General features: G+C 36.4%; 2 protein-coding genes and 1 long non-coding RNA gene across 3 annotated transcripts in view; all 3 read right to left on the minus strand.

The window, feature by feature from the left end:
- Positions 1 to 7602: 7602 nt before the first annotated feature.
- On the minus strand, positions 7603 to 9353 carry LOC127935037 (uncharacterized). The gene is made up of 3 exons (XR_008147953.1): positions 9174 to 9353; positions 7978 to 8264; positions 7603 to 7902 (listed from the first exon to the last, which is right to left on the minus strand). It is a non-coding gene; the product is annotated as an uncharacterized LOC127935037 (long non-coding RNA).
- Positions 9354 to 10036: 683 nt separating this feature from the next.
- LOC127935769 (apolipoprotein Eb-like) lies at positions 10037 to 12567 on the minus strand. The gene is made up of 4 exons (XM_052533928.1): positions 12486 to 12567; positions 12181 to 12319; positions 11747 to 12034; positions 10037 to 11167 (listed from the first exon to the last, which is right to left on the minus strand). The coding sequence occupies exons 1-4, from the start codon at positions 12526 to 12528 to the stop codon at positions 10840 to 10842; spliced, it is 798 nt and encodes a 265-aa protein (XP_052389888.1). The 5' UTR covers positions 12529 to 12567; the 3' UTR covers positions 10037 to 10839.
- A 4107-nt stretch (positions 12568 to 16674) lies between these two features.
- LOC127935879 (mitochondrial import receptor subunit TOM40 homolog) overlaps positions 16675 to 17652 on the minus strand; it is a 5854-nt gene continuing 4876 nt past the window's right edge. Inside the window, exon 10 of the mRNA XM_052534085.1 lies at positions 16675 to 17206. Within this exon, the coding sequence (XP_052390045.1) occupies positions 17067 to 17206 (140 nt within the window). The 3' untranslated portion in view covers positions 16675 to 17066. The remainder of the gene's footprint in view (positions 17207 to 17652) is intronic.

The following is a 17652-nucleotide window of genomic DNA, read 5'->3' on the forward strand; positions in this document are numbered from 1 at the left end:
AGGGTGGGAATAAACATACAGGCTGTCATCATTGGATATGTCATCAAGTTTGTGGTTTGATATATGATTCCTGTGAGTGGAAGGTGTGTCACTAAGACAAGAATCAAACAATTTTGAGGCAGGTTTTACTGCTGGACAGATGTGAGTCTTTGCTTCTCTAGAATGACGAATCTGATGGGCATAGAGCAACTCTCCAGTTGAAAAGCTTGCTTTACACCTTTTGCATTTGTGAGGAAAATCAAGTGGCTTTGATGGAATGCCAGGGAGGGCCAGTCCATGGTATGTGGTGTGTGTTTTCAAGTGTTCCTTTAAGACTCTATTATTTGTGAATGAGAGATTGCAAAGGAGACAAACGTTAGAGGTAGCGCCATTATGCAGAAGACTGTGCTTGATAAGGTTTCTTAAACTACTGAAAGTCTTAGAACAGACATCACATTTCAGACTTTTACAAAGTTTATGAGACTCACATTGGTGAGCATGGAAGCTTGCCTCCTGAATGAAGGTTTTGGGACAGAGGGGACAAGCATATGGTCTCTGCCCTGCATGATCAATCATATGCTCTCTAAAAGAGCTAAAGAAACGAAATTGCAGATTGCACTGCATACAGTAGTAACAATGCCATAATTTACTCAACCTTTCAAAGAACTGTCCACAATGTGGAGCATGTGTTTGCAGATGAGCACTGAAAGTCCTGTACCTCTCGAATCGCTGACCACAATGTGAACACTTAAATTTCCAAAGACTCTGAGTGATTTCAATGCATCCTAGAGAGCTACTTGAGGATGTACAGTTAACATTACAAAGAGCACGTGATTGGGCATTTGGGAGCTTAATGGGTGAATGGGCAGAATACATTTTAGGAAGTTTTGAAAGATCTGCATCTCTTGTTTGTGTAGGTTCCACATCCACCAATTGAGGCAGTTGCGGGAGCTGTTCTGAACTGGTTGTCATTTGGGAATCCATCTGACATCCTGTACTTTTTAGACTCTGAGATGAGGTCCACTTTAGAGGGTAGGTTTGGGTAACACCTTGCTTGATTTCGGTAAGTGATGCACTACAAATCTTCTCCTCCCCACTTGACTGGCAACAAACCTCACAATGAACATTCATATCCGAATCCTTCTCATAACACTGTCCACAGGAAAAACAAATGCATGGGGGAGAGCTGGTGTGTGTTTGAAGGTGAAGAGTGTATTGGCACCACTTCCTGGAAAGTTGTTTGCATATTTGGCACTTGAAGAATACTGGTGTGTTTACTTGACCATCAACTCCTTGACTTACAATGAAGCCCTTAATGTTATTGCTTGCCCAGTAATTTCTCCTCGCAATGCATGTTTTGGATGCTTGATGCATCCTAAGTGCCGACAGGGCACTGAAACCAAGACCGCAGTGAAAGCAGGAGAAAGGTGTCTCACCCGCATGGTCTTGAGAATGCTTTTTTAGGGCTTTTAGTTGGTTAAAGCCTTTACCACAAATCGAGCAAGCATATGGTTTAACAGGCCAGTGAGTTTTTTCATGAGCTATGAGGCTTGACTGTTTCCAAAATATCTTCCCACAATCTTTACAAGTCAAAGACTTCTCCACTTCATGCGTTTGTATGTGATTCTGCAATTTGACATGGTTTGCAAAGCTTTTCTTGTATACAAGGCACCCATAATTGTTTGGGGTCTCTGAAGACCGATTTGATGAAATATTTCTCTTGTTTTTTACATGCTTATTTGGTTCACTTTTTGCTTTTGATTCCTGCATGTGGACTTTAAAGTGACATAGCAAATCAACTTTCTTTAAAATCCTTTGGCTACAGCAAGGACAAGGAAAATAAGTATCCTGTTTATGTACGTTACAGTGGGACTTTAGTTTAGATAGTTGAGCAAACGTTTTTCCACAAATCTTGCATTTGTAGGGTTTGTCACCCGTATGTATGCGTCGATGAATGGTGTATGCTGTAATGTGCCGAAAGGAAACACCACAGTATTTGCATGTGAGAGGTTTTTTCACTATTTCTTCAGGCTTGGATCCTATTGTCCTGTTATTAGACACTCTGTTCGGCATGACAACACAGTGTTCACTATTCTGTGTAAGACCATCCACTTTCCATTCAGTAGAAGGTTGAAGTGCATTTTCTGACTCGGTTGAGTTATCAAGTACTTTTTCCCCTGATGTTTCCACACTTAATCGATCTGCTTCATCAGTACATTTCAGCTCAATGTTTGGTTTAATATTTGTATCCAGAATTTTTTTTTCTGAATTCTCCTGGACCGCATTACTAGACATTAAATTACAAATTCCTATTGAGACTATATCAGTATAAGATTGCATGGAAACTTCAAATGAATCTTTTCCACTCGGCTCAGCACTTTGTTCTTCCACTTTGTACTTCTTTGACTTCTTTCACTAAACTGGAGGGCAGGTCAGTTTGAGAACTGCATAGGAGATCTGTTTTTGCTGTTATCTTGCAGGTCTTTGCAGTTATTGATGGTATAATTTCAACACTGTCTAACTTGGTTTTCTCATTATCATTTTTCTCTGGTGTGACTATATTATTTTGGTCCTCAGTAGAGCATTTACTGGTTATATTGAACTTTGTCAATAAACCTTTGCCTGGTCTCTTCCGACTACGTTTTCTTCCTTTCATTACTTTAATTGTTGCCTTATTCTCAATCTTTCTATCAGCTGGCACATTACCATCTTTTATAGATGTTTTTTCACAGAGTTTCTGTTTCTTCACTGTCTCAGGCATAGGCAAAGATTTTTTCCCTTCTTCGTTAAAAACTTCTGTGGAGTTATGCGAGAGGGAAGTTATGTCTCCTTTTTGAAAACCTTTGACTGATGTCTGAGATGTTCTGCTACATACTCTTAAGCTTGATAACTTTGGGTTTCTTATTGGTCTTTTAAGGTTCTTCCCTTTTTTGCGCCCAGCTGTAGTGATGCTGTTTGACAAGAGATCCAGGGACTCCGGGGGATCAGTCCCTAATTGTTTGGTAACAATTACATTTTTATCCATGTTTTGCTTTACTGGACTTGCAGCTGCTTTGACTGTATTTTCTATGCTGTCTTGACATGGAGTGAGATATGAGATATGGACAGATGGAGAGGTGTTATCTTCTAAATGTGCTACAAATAATTTATGTTTCTTGCTTTTACTTGAAGGGGGTCTTCCTCGTCTTCGTGGCTTTTTCTCAACAGTGTATTGATCTTCACAATCAGCAGTTTGCATGGAACCGGAAAGAGTCTCTCCAAGTGTTGTTTGACACTCAGTGATGTCTAAAGAGACTGTGCTCTTGTCCTGTGTTAAATTCTTAACAACTGGAACTAGGTGTATTTTTTGTGTGCGGGTTGATTTTCTTGATTTTAGTACTGGTTCTTCTGGAAAATCTGTTATCTTCTGGAAAATTTCAGAAATTTGAATTTGTGTGTTGCTTTAAAAATCAGAGACAATTCTGTTGTCATAACATATATCTTTATGTTCCTATTCTTTAATGGATTTAGTTAACAGGCATGCCACCTTCTTCTTTTTTCGTCCAGCTTTTCTACCTTTTTTCTTATAGTTTTTTGTGGTTTTGAGGTCTTTCTGATTAACCACAGCACCATCTTTTTCAGGCTGCTGTGATCCTACAGTCAGACTATCAGACAGTTTAAATAAATCTTCAGCCTGTGTAAAAGTGACCATGACACCTGCCTCATCTGATCCAGTGTTTTTCTCTTGAGACAAAGAAACACTAGCAAACCCATGTGTTTCTGCAATTTCCATCGATTTTTTGGATTTCTTAGCAACCTTCAAATGCTGGTCACAGCTGTCGGTTTCAAACTTCTCAGTGGCTACCCCTCTCACAACAGATGGCACATCGGACATCTTGTCCTCTCTATGAGCCAGCTCTAGGATATTGCTTTGTTCGTTCTCTTTTTTTGGCTCTAGCAATTGTTTCCTTTGTTTTTTTATTTGCCTTCTTAATTGAACTCTGAGGGCTTGCAATGTCTTCAGTAGTGATGGAAACCTGGTTTTCAACATGACTTTCAGCTGTTTTGTTCACAGTGTCTGTCTTTTTGCAAGAGTCTTGGATTGCATCGTTACTATGAGATATTGGTGGAGGCAGAAGTGGTGATAGAAACATAGAATGTTCAACATTGTCCTCTGGTTGATCATTTATGTCATTCAGTGCAGATGTTCTCTTTTTCATAAATGTCATTGTCATGTCTTCTGACCTTGAATTTGCCCTTCTGTTTGAAACTGAATTTTCTTGCTGCACAGAAAACTGTTCTCTAATACCGTTGATTGTTTGGGTAATGTGTTTTTTGTGTTTAGTGGCCTTTTTAGACTGCCTTTTCCTCTTCACTTTTGTTATCTTTTGTTCGAGAACATCTGAATTACTCATTTCTGTGGCTGATGCAGAATCAAATGCATGGATTTCGTTTTGCATTGTTTGGTCAACTGCAGGTGTATGTACTGCTCCACGCTGAATGTCAGACATTTTCTTCAATTTTTTTGCTGTGCTGTGAACTGAAGTTGAAAAACAATCTGTTTGTTGCAGAGTGAGGGTAGAAGCCTGCATTTCGAAAAGAGCAACTAACTGCGTGGTCATCCTTCATAGCCTGTCTAACTGCCTTTTCCACAGTTCCACTTTTTTCTTTTAAAATCATTTGTGAACTGGTGGCTCCTATGCTTGCACCAGATTGTGATGGTACTGCATCCAGATCTTCATGCTGGTTTACACTGAGTATTTCTGCCTCATTTTTGGTTTTCGTTACAGTCTTTTTCCTTTGCTTTTTCAGTGTGCTGCTTAGTCTAAAATGTCTTGAAGAGTCAATCTTTCCAGGTAAAATAGAACTTTCTTGTGTCACAGTTGCTAATAAAGATGCTTCTTCAACTAAATTACCATTTAGGTGGTTGTTATTTGTTTTGTTTCTAGAAACTCCTTTGGCTTTTAAAGTTTCTCCTGGATTTGAAACCATAATAGATGAAAGATCTTCTGAGGGCGGTAAAGTGATATCGTCCTGTTGGCTAGCAGTGGATGTTTGTACCTCTATAAACTTGATGTCTGTCTTTCTCCTCTTATTTGATTTCTTTTCAGTGCTCTGTTGGCTGATACCTGAACAGTCAGTTTCTGTAGCATACACAGAAAAAGCGGAGGAAAGAGTCACATGATTCACAGATTCACAGTTCTCACCGACTGTGTTATGAGAAACTTTTTTATCAAGTGTTTTTTTTTGTTCCTAATCTTTTTGTAGTTGGTTGTACAATGCTGACATCAGTTTCTGAGAGTGGATTCAAAACACACATATCTGACAATTTCTTTTTCTGTGACTTTCTTGGTGTGTTGAGAATAACAGGAGACTCAACTTTGTTTCCTACATTTGCAACATAATCCACTTGCCTGACAGAGGCTGGAGAAGAATGAGTTTCCAAAAGAGTAGTTGCATTGTTATCATTTCTAGCTGCCTTTTTCAGAGGACTTTTTGTTTTCACAATTTCTGTTTTGGAAGTCGTCATGTTTTCCATATGCTCTTGTGGGCACACATTGGGCATTTTTGCTGCTTTGTGGATATATGCTCTTTTCTTCTGCTTTGATTTATTTGGGCTGTTTGGAGGGCTTACAATGTTTGAAGATTCAGTCACAGAGGTTGAAACAGATTCAGTTTGACCCTCTAGTGAGGACTGTCTATTCTGCAGAGTAGTTGCATTCTTATTTTTCCCTTCCTCGAGTTCTGAAAATGTTGTGGGAACATCTTGATGCAGATCATCTTTGCTTTGTAGCATTTGCTTTGTAGCCTTTTTTCTGGATTTTTGTAATTTTTCTGGACTGGACTGTAAACTAGAGATGGCATGTTGGGTTTCTGTTGGTTTATTGACTCCTTTCACTGGAGTTGTGTCACTGACCTGAAAAAGTGATGTTGTACTTTCCTCTGGGGACAAGATTGTGCTTTGAGACAAACTAAGGGTAGCAGAGCTTTTTGCCTTTAACCTTGTTTTTTTCTTCAGTTTCTTTCTAGAAATAGCCTTTCTGTTGATCCTAGAGTTTGATGGTACTTCTTCCTGTGAGGCTTCAGGGCAGCTATGATCTGGTTTTTGTGGGGTCTCTGCTGTGGCTGTCATTCGGCATTTTTTCCTAAGTGCTGGTGGATTTATATCACCATTTGTAATTAAGTCCTCCTCTTTCGGTGGAGTGCTGTCATTATCAGCCAATGAAACATTTTGATTTGTTCGTATCTTCGTATCCTCGTATCTTGATATGTCTAGTTTGTCAACACTCTAATATTTCTGATCCAATCGGTCCACTTAATGCTTCAAGCTCAGTTTTTTTTCTTTTTCTTGCTTTCTTATGCCTTTGTGATGCTTTCTGTAGGTTATGCTGAGAGGAGCTGTCAGTCATTGATGTTGGAGAAGGTGGAGCTTCCTGAACATTCTCAGTAGACGGATGAATACTGTATTCTGAAATAATGTTGAGAAATACCTTTTCACTTCTTTCAGAGTTTTTTACATTTTCATTAGAAGGCAGAAGAACCGTTAAACTTGCTGGGGTTTGTTTCTGTTGGACGTGAATATCACATTCATTTTTAGTTCTTTCAATAAACGCAGAAGTTGAGGGAAGTGTGAGTGTCATGTTTTCTGAATTGTTTTTGGATAGTTCAGTCTGGGCGTCTTTACATTTATAATCAGTGTAAATCATGTTGGGTAAAACAGGTAGATTCAGAACTGACTCTGATCCTGAAGAGGAGTTCTGAATTTCAGGGGCAAGTTTGGTTTTCACCTTAAGACTGAGTTTAGCATGTTTTGTGCTAATAGATGTCTCCTGAAAATCATTGGTTTAATTTTTTCCTGGCACAGATGCAGTGCTCTCAGAGATCCCTTCTTCTGTCGGGATCCACAGTTCTACATTTTCACATTTAACCACAGCTGTGTTTTGACTGCCCACTGAGGCAGGAGTGGGTACAAGATCATTAACTTGCGTTTTTGGTTTACTTCCAAAGTATTTAGTGTTGGGCAGATATGCAGCATTTTGTTTTATCATTGTACTTACAGAGACATGCGGTTTGCTTGTCTTAACCCTCTCGTCTTGCACATTACGCAGTGAGAAATGATCTTGAGAATTAACTGAAGTTTTTTCATCTGTAATCTCTGCTTGGAGACAGCCCTTTTGAAGATCAGGATGATGAAGCCCGTATACAGTGTAACTTTCAGGAACCGTTTCATCATTTATTTTTGCATGTTTGAAGCCAGTATTTGTACTGGCAGTTTTTCTAGAACTGACATTTTTGCACAACAGCCCACATCGTCTTGTTACCCGGAGGGTATGATCAACAGACTGGTTGTCCAAAGGCGTACCTGGACACGGTTGACTTTTTCTAAGACTTTCTGATGAAGAAAAAGGAGTGTATGAACTCCTGGTAAATCCTGGCTCATGTTCTCCAATTCCGTTAATTCCAAGTTCCTCTTTTCCCAGAGACGATCCAACATCTAAGATGCTTGCCTCCTCATGTTTCCCCTGAAAACACTGAAATATATGACAATAAATTAATTATTTGTTATTTGGTGGCTTAATTTACATTCTGTTTTACAAAATCTACATTCAAAAGATCTTTAAAATCAGCACCTACCATTTCCAGAACATCTTTATTTTTACTGATATCTTCTGACAACACTGAAATAAAGGAATCTGGTTCTTTTTTTACTCCTAGCCCATCCTGCTGCTTATTTAGTTTAGATCCTGCAATCTGAAGATTGACGTGGTCCTGTAATTTAAAATATGCCTCAGTTTCAGGTCCTTTATATATAGGATTATAGTCCATTAGGGGGCCACATTCATCCATGGAGAAAGTCTGTTCCATTTCCATTCCATTACTCATCTCTAAAGCATCTTTAATCACTGATGTCCAGTTGCCATTTCCCTGGTCCAATTCTTGGTTCTGAGAAAAGACAAATATTAAATGACAATGGAGAAATAACATTTATTTTGCTTATGGAGTGCAGAAGTTACAAACCTTTTCATGTCTCACATATTGGGCACACCTGAGAGGAAGCACATGTGTGACACTAGTTGATGCGTCATCCAAAGGGTCTTTCAAAAAATCACTATCCACTGCAATGCCATGTTTGATGAGACAATGATTATCAGGAGAATAGGAAAATTGATCAGAGTTTGCTGACATTGCTGAAGAAGTTACATGGTAATCTGGTAACAAAAAGCCTTAAATGCACCACTCATACAGGATGACAGTGACGTCATTTGTTCTCCAGCAGCAAAGCTGTCTCCTATCATGTCATGCCCCTAAAAATAAAGAAGGGATATTTGAGTTTAGAAGTGAGGAACTGGATGCAACCTAATATTGTTGGTATTCAGCCTTACATTTCCTATGTCACCTGCCTTTGATTGGGTTTGGAGCCAGGTACTTTATCAGAATTTACAGAAATAGAATTACTGTAACCTACCTGCTGATGTTCCCCTGCAGTATTATAAGGAATCCTGCTGTTATGACTTCCATGTTTATTCCATGGTGGTAACTCGCCATCCATGGTACCCAAATGATTTATTTGAGTTAAAATGCTCTTATGAATTGCCTGTGAGAGTGCAAAATAGTTTAGATTAAGTTAAATTAGATAAATTCATTATTAATTAATATTGTATAATAATATACAATTATGATTCTTGTAATTATGGACTTGTTAACTGCAACTTGTATACGCTCATATTTTTTTCTAACCTAAATCAACTCAGACTAACAACTCCCTAAATGATTATTTTGTTCGCTTCAGATTTTAAAAGCACAAGGGTAGGATGAATGTTTATGAACGTTAACGTTTCTAAATTACTTGCAAAAAAATGCAGGGGGAGGAATCAGTCCGAGTTTTTTGTGCACTCCACAATAACATTTTCCTCAAAAGCGTTTAACGTTACTACTAGTGCACAAATAGTATTGAAATAGTAATTCAAAGGTTTTATTTGCCTGAGTTTGTTAGTTGGTCGAACCTGAACCTTAGCTGTGTGCTAATTCGCAAACTAAACGTTACATTATTCACACAAATTTACTTGAAACACGATTAAATTGATTCCCTGGTACAGCCCAAGTCGTCATCTGCTCCATGAACACCATAAAGCAGTTCGCATAGAGCAATTAAAAAAAACTACAAAAAAATATCATCAAGCCTCTGGGAGAAAACAGTGGGCTCGTGCACTCACCGATGTGGGCTGCGCGATCCCTGGCTCGCGCACGGTCATTTATTATTAGCTTTTACGAGTGTCCATTAATCTCAGAGCGTTGCTACTCTGTGAATATAAGTGTCGTTTCATTATTTATCATATTTAATACATCTGATTATGCTCCTCGTGGTGGTCTGTTGTGGGGTCCTGGTGTATCCAAACACAACATCCGTATAGACCGGAAGACCGAGAGGTATGTGTGGTGTGGGACACTTCTCTGGAGTGCATAAAGGTTTAATATTGTTCTATTTATTGAAACCACCCACAAAATATATCGTAATGTCTTATATGGGTCACTGACAAATAAGGATGTCTGATAAAATAAAAAAGGAGAAATGTAGGTAAAAAACGTTCTAAATTGTTAAATTGTTAGAAATTAGATTTTAAATTGAAAATGCTATATGCTGGTTTGTAAAACGTTACAAAGTATCAATTTGTATTAGTATTTTTGAACAAAGCAAAGTGTATTTTCAAGAACAATAATAATGAAGTACTGAGCTCAATGGATTTACACTTTCAGAGCATAACAATGATTCTTTATTAAACGGACATATTCTCTAAATAATAAAATAGTGATGCATTATGGGTGTGGCCACACATAAAAGGAGAACTATCTTATATAGTTATGCTTTGTTTGAGTTAACAGAATAAAATGCTAAATAATATATACATTTTCTTGTTTAAATATTGCAGGCCCACTTTGGCTGAATGTGTTTTTATAAAGTGGGCTCACCTTTAACCTTCAACAATTATACTCAAATTCATTAAATAAATTTACATTTACTGGTTATTTTGTATCTAACATGTATAGTTCACGTTTTTAGAAAACAGAGATGAGACTGCAGTCAGGAAATTCAAGTCAGAGATGGAAGACAGGAAAAAATAGAAAGAAAGTCAAGACATGAAGGTAAATCTGTGGAGTGAAGAAAGGATGAGTAGTTGCAGAATATAAAGCTTAAATTATGAACAATCAACAATTTTAAAGTTCATTTAAAGTGTTTAGAGAACATAGACAAACAGTTTTTTTTTTACATATGGTTGCTATTTTTAATGATACTCTTATTATATTGTTACTGCTTGTGTTAAAGTTGTGTGTTAAACATTTTTTATATATATAGAGTAGAGTAATGCCCTGATTTCTGAATATTCTGATATTCAGATTCCATCAAATTTAAGGTCAACACAACATGTTCTTTCAGTTGTTTGGAATTTCACGCATGAATTGAGACAAGAACTTACACATGACTTATTTTACTCAACCAATAGGTTATATAATTTTGGATTTGTTAAATTTTTGATAAATAAGGAATGGTCCACTTGACCTGAAAAGAAATTTCTGGAGTGCATGATCTCAAAATGTTTACTGGTATATAGCTTGCAAATAACACATAATATGAACTGTATTCAAATTAAAATATTATAGCTAGACCGTAAAGTTAACGAAATAAAGAAAAGAAAAAAAAGAAAAACATCTAGGTATCTAAATTACACGTTTTACAAAGAGTGGCCCACTTTACCTGAATTCACACTAGTACTAATGGTATATTCCACTTTTACATTTCCAATACCTTCATTTATGTAAGCAAAGTTTAATGAAAAAGTTAATCCTCTAATTTATATGAGACCTCATCCATATACACTGGTATTACAAACCCTCCATGACTGTCTCCAGTTGCTTCTGGACCTGAGACACATAGGGCTCAAACCAATTTTGTATCTCCTCTGCCTTTTCCTGAATTGTGTTACGCATATTCTCTGTGCTCTTCTCAACTTTTTCTTTGAGGTCCTGCATTTGTGATTCCAGTTTCTCTTTAATTCCTTCACCCTGGCTTCTTAATAGATCTGCCAGAGTTGTCAGCTTCTCTTCAGCACGCTGATGCATTGAGGTGAAGTAAGGCTCGAGACGATCCTTCACATCCTCCATACTCTGAGCAGCACGAGAGCGAACCTCTTCAAAGTAGCTTGTCATTTCCCTTTAGATCAGAGAAGAGACAAAGAAATTGCTCAAAATTGATAAATATTAGATAAAGATTTTTCTTGTAACTTTATATATATATGGCCACACCATTTACTTGATCAAACATACAATAAATTAGTAACATTGTAACACTGTAAAATATTAATACATTTTAAAATGTATGTTTTCATGCATTTTGAAATTTAATTTATTAATTAAATTTAATTTATTCCTCTGAAGGCAAAGCTGAATTTTCAGCAATCGTTAATCATATATATTTTTTTGTCACAAGATCCTTAAGAACTCATTGGAATTTGCTCAAGAAACATTTCTTCTTAATATTAATTTTAAAAACCTTTTTTTTTCATTCTTTGATTAATAGAAGGTTCAAGAGAACAGCATTTATTTTAAATACAAATCTTTTATAACTTTTTAAATGTCTTTACTGTCACTTTAGATCAGTGTATTGCATGTAACCCCACACCACCTTTCTTTTAAATCTGACCCCAACCTTTTAAATGGTAGTATGCCTTTTATAAAGATGGAGCAAAGATAGGCAAGAGGTCATGTAATTGAGATTAATGCCGTCACTCACTTGTTGATCTCTTGGATGTCCTTGTTAAAACGTTTCCTTAGTTTTTTGGCATAGGTGTTGACCCTGTTCTTGACCTCGTCAGCGTTCTGTTCCACAATGGTTTGAAGCTCCGCTGTGTATTCACTGACACGATCCCTAGCATCCTCCATGTGTGTGCGGAGCTTACTAACCAGCAGCTGCAGATCTTCATTGAATCTCTTGGCAGTATCCTGCGCATAAGGGCCCAGTTTGGAGTGCAGGTCATCGTTGTACATTTGCAGCTCCATCATGGTGTCACTGATCAGTGTGCTGCAAAGAAATGTATTTCAATATCATAAAGCAGCTTTTTTTGACTCTGGACTTCAATTTCTGCTCAGTCTTGTCTTTTCTGCATCTTTACAGATTCAGTTTTTCAAATATTTGCTTTGCTGCAGTGTTTTGTAGCATTTACTCACTCTAATTCTCTGCTGAGCTGGGTGGCTTTGATGTTGTCCCTCATCTCCTCAACCTTTGACACATGGTTCCAGAACTGATCCACTGCCTTTTCCCAGCGGCTTTTTGGGTCATCCTGAAGCAGGGAGTGCCCCTGGCAGCCTGCAAGTCAGAATGGAGAACAAATACTCTATAAAAGGTCAAATATTTGGTAATGTAGAGTGTTATTGTAGACATATCATCTGTACTGTCATGGTCACAAGTTTTAATAAGAATCAGACATTCAGCCTCTGTGGCAAAATCTTTTGAATTTGTGAAGATCTCTTACCTGAAATAATAGCAAGAGCAAGGATTACAGCCACAAACTTCATGATTGTTTTTGGACAGTACACCAGACAGATTTTCCAATGTGTTCTGTAACGGGAGTTTGGAAGCAGCTGGTATTTATATGACTTGGATCACAGTCATGTTGATAGCCATAATGTGACCACAGGTGAATTGGAAGCCTGTGTCCAAAGTTCTTCTCTTCAGATAGTTGATTATAGCAGTCTTTCATTGATTCCACGTTGCACGATCAAGGTTCCAAAAAGGACAAGATGTGTTATAATTTAAAAACTGGTTTGTTGAAAATGAATGTGGCTCGTTGGTTTAGTCAGAGGTATAGTAAAAGCACAGACCCAATGTTGTATTTGGATATCAAGACATATTTTTATTGAACACAATTGAATTATGGTAATACCAAAATCGAATCATAAAAAGTGAGACAGGGAAGTTTGTCAAACATTTTTTTATATTTCATTATTATGTAAAAAGACTTATGCTACTAAAAAGCATCTGGCTTTCATGATTAAAGGATCGAAGCTTATGATTTATCTCTACGCTAGTTAGCATTTTATCACTGTACTTTACATTCACCCCATTTGGAAGGAGCACTGTAATGCTTAATATGGAGCTGTAACTTTATGCTTAGTAAGAACACTTTTGACATATGTATCCATGTTTCTTGATTTTTAAGTACATCTGTATTAAAGATACTAATCAATTTCAGGAAAATGCCATTGTGTTCTAAACTAAAACATGGTAAGATATGTCAACAAACTGCTATCATCTCACATAAGAGAGAATCATTTTTTGCATGAAGGCTTTGTGTAAGAGGAAAATGAAAAACCCATTTTGGCTGTACCACACATAATACATAGGCTGTTTTGTAAAAAACAAAAAGTGTATCTGTTAAATAGGCCTCAGTTGAAATATATATATGACAATGCATATATATGGAAAATCAGAGCCAGTCTACAGATTTTGGGCAGTCGGAGCTGACAAGAGTTCACAGAAACTATATGATGGCAACAGACTTATTTGTTTTCATTTATCATGTGTCTTTTAGCAAATAGGCGAACATTTATATGTAAATTTGTTGTGTATGATGCCTAGTTTTTCTCTATAACATTTACAAAGTTTATGTTTTTACACCTCTGTTCCAATTTTAAGAGTCGTGAAGTGTATTCCAGCTTTAAGTAATACCAGAATTGAAGCATTGTTCAGAAGCCTCACATATCTGCAATCAAATCTAGCATATGACAACATCATTAGGAATTAGAGATAAGCTAAAAAAATTATAATAATAACTGTAGATATTAAACAGTGTTTGCAATATACTTAGCATAAAAAAAAAACATTCTTAAGCAACAAAGAAATATAAGTTGAAAATCAAGTTCTTTTCAGCAATTCAAATATTGCGTATTGACCACTGCATTAAAAATGTGACAAAAATTGTGGATATCAAATGTGTGTTTGTGCTATTTTATTTAGCAATTTCTTGAAAAACATTCATGAGCAACAAAGAAATATACTAGGTGGAACAACCAGTGGTAACAGAAGCACTCCTGAGAGAAGAGCTGTTAACTGGGCCTTCGGGTCCTGGACGTATGGATCCAGTTTACTCAGCTCCTCTAAATAGGGAGCCAGATGCTTCTGAAGCTCTTGACTTCTCTGGGCCAGCTTACTCGGAAAGCTTTGGGCTAATGGAGACATGCTCATCTGAAACTCCAAAAAGTGCTGGTCAAGTTACTGCTTCAGCTCCGTGGTTTGAGGACACATCTACATCAAACATCTCTCCAGCTTGGCCTTCAGCTCCTCAACGGATCTGCCTCTTGGGTAGCAGGTCTCGAGTCAGAGGAGTTACTTGCCCTTGAACAGCCAGTTGTTATTTTTTGATGGCACCTGTGCTTTTGGAGATCCTGTGACTGGGAAGAAATGGAGATGGAAGTTTGTGTTTTTCATTGTTTTATGATCTGTATTCTAGTCGGATTATCAGATTATCATCTTATTTATTACATGCTTGATTTCTTGACCCAGATCATCTGCAAAGTGTTCTCAGCTGTGAGCGTTGCCTGAGACACATTATTCCAGAATGCATTTTTCACCAGATCCTTGCTGGATGCTGGCATGACAACTTAATGAATTCATCATTAAAATATATTAACTGATTTAAAACATAACATTTTCTGATTTCAGGGCACCCTCCAATTTTCATTAAAACCAGAACCAGTGAAATCTGCAATAAACATTACAAAGATCTTCATGATTGTGCGCAGGCTCTACACACACACAAAAAAAGTTTTGTCAGGCAAGACCACCATAAATATCTTTGACTAGCTTTCACTTAACTGAAAAAAACAAACGTATACGTTCATTTGTTTTTGTCCAGTCCCTTTCTCTTGTCCTCTTTTGTTGTAGGTGTTAAGAATTTATCAGCACTGTGTAGAAATGGGTTTCTGAACTCTGATAAAGGTGGTTAAGTCCAGAAGGTAGCGCCCTGCTGTCAGTTGTACATGCCATGTCACTCATTCCACATCATGAAATCAGCTGAACTGAACTGAACTCAGATCCGTGATGCAATTATTCATACAGAGTCAGATGTAAGTACTGTATAACGAGAAAGTCTGAAATGAATCCTGGACAACTTCAAAACATAAAACTGCAATATATTACAGTATATACAGGAAAAGGAATACGATCAAATTTTAAACAATTCCTGGATACACACCTTTGGTTTTGTTTTAAAAGTATTGTTTTGAAGAAAAAAAAAAAAAAAAGTAAGATTTTATTTAGAACCATGCCAGCTCCCATGGTTATTTTTGTGTTAGGATATTTTTATCATTAATTATTGAAATAAAAATCTATTTTTACTAGAAATTCTAAGTGGATGGGCCTGTGCTTGCCCTTTCAAGCACATTTATATATGACAATTTAGCAAGCTCTGCTCTGTTAGAGTAAAAGAACAAACACTGCACCACAATCTTGATTTAATCTTAAACCGATGCGTTTATTTGTTTGAGAGACAAAGACTTGAAAGAAGAAATCAGCGGTATGTCCGTGAGGTAAAAGGTTACTTTAAGCAGCAGTGTACATCACTCGCCATCTTGTCAAGGCATTCATCCAATTACACAAAAATGCCATCAAGTCATCAAGGTTGTTTTCATCTGCGTTTATCAGTCAGGTCAAGGAGAACACAGAGAACTGACCCCTAAGCATCTGTCATATTGATCCAATTTCATTTAGGACTGCATTCCAAAGCAGAAAATGTGCTGTGCATTTAACATCACTGTTACACAAATTATATGTTCTAAAACTGTCACATTTTACTAATAATGAACTAAAATTACTGTAGAATTGAAAGGGAAACCTTACTACTATGCATACTATATAATAATATTATTACATTTGAATATTTTTAAATGAAAGTGTGGTTTGATAAAAGAAAATGTAATCGAGCATTGATATAGTCCCAATGAAATTTCATTTCATATGGACAAAACGTAAACTAACAGTCCTCTCTCACAATCATTCATCTGCAGTTCTGTAAAGTGCAGAGGTAGGTTTGTATCTTTGCATGTCGGTCTGCATGTATTATCGTAAGGTTGGATATTGCTCTCTTTCTCACGTTTCTGCATTTAAAAGAGCCTGATATCAGCTGAACACATTTACTAAGAAGAAGGAAGTGAAGGACATGGGACAATTAATCCTTTTAGTATTTTTTATTTTTCTATATTATGCTTCTGGCATGTATTCACCTAACTAAAAAACTGAAATGCCAAAAAAAAAAAAAAAAAAACCCCAACAGGGTCCATGTAAAAAAAAAATTACATAAATAAAAAAATTACTGTCTGTGACAATGTATGTAAAGCAGTCATATCGCTACAGACACAATATTATAACAATTTAATAGGTCTAATTATATTTATTTATTTTTTATACTTTTAAATCATACACTAACTATTTGAAAACTTGGTGTGAAGATGTTATTAGGCAATGTGTAATATACATATTTATTAATTGTTCATGAAGGCACTGCATGTGGTGGGAAAATATCATAGTTTTGGGGATTACGTAATAGAATGTAACAAACTTTTTTTTTCTCAACTAGGCAACAGTGTATCACACAAATTCATTAGAAGAAAAAAAAAGATTTTTTTTGTTTTAAACCAACAAAAATACATTAATAAACATGCATGTCAGTTTGATAGACAGATATGTTTTGTTTTAATCATTTATCCATGTTTCACAATACTCGCAATGCACTCTATTAAACAAAAAACAATCATTGCTTGATGTATATATAAAATGACTTTGATTAAACAATTGTGTATGTGTATTTCTTCTTGGTTTCTCTTATAATGCATCAGGCAGTAGTGATGTTCTTTAAATTACCTTTTTTCAGATACTGCAATTATCACTGCTTTTTGCTTATATTACAAGAATAACAAAAAGGGTTGTCTGATGGAACATGGAACTTAGAACAAATATTACATGCATATGGTATATGCAAGTGTGTCCAAACTGTACCGTTTCACCAGCAATGGCACTGGTGTGTAAACTGCAGCATTAACCAAGAAAGAAGTTAGGTTTAACCAACGGTGACACCAAACCCACACTGGAACTTGTTTTTTCTTTGGTTTAGGAAAGCACAGAGGGCCAGTGACAGAGGCAGAGGCTGCAGCTTTTTTTCAAGCGTTGCTCCAACCACCCAGTTACTGTCTAAAGAACCTACAGAGAGAGTGAACAATTCAGTAAACCAATGTATATCCCATAACCAATGAAATTACAGTTTATTTTTTTATTATTAAAAAAAAAAGATTAAAAAAGAAAAATGTCTTTGAGGTATCTAGGGTGGAATTTCATTGGAATATCTGGCAACAATCTTTGGAATGACAACACTCTTAGTGTACATATTTCAACTAAGAAGGCTGAACTGAAATGCTGCTCAATGAATGATGACACACACATCTGAGGCTAAAAATAGATCTTTTACGTGAACTGGAAAACTGCATTTATGATTGTGTGTTTGAATAAAAAGTAGGTCCCCGCGGGTCCTTAAATCTTACATTATTATTATATTTTTTTTTTTTAACTGTATGGTGATAAAAACCTCATTTTTTGAATGGTCTTATTATTTTAAAAGGACTTAAATTTGAGGCCAAACAAAAACATGA

Source organism: Carassius gibelio, chromosome A19 (genome assembly GCF_023724105.1).
Source record: "Carassius gibelio isolate Cgi1373 ecotype wild population from Czech Republic chromosome A19, carGib1.2-hapl.c, whole genome shotgun sequence".
Taxonomy (NCBI): Eukaryota; Metazoa; Chordata; class Actinopteri; order Cypriniformes; family Cyprinidae; genus Carassius; species Carassius gibelio.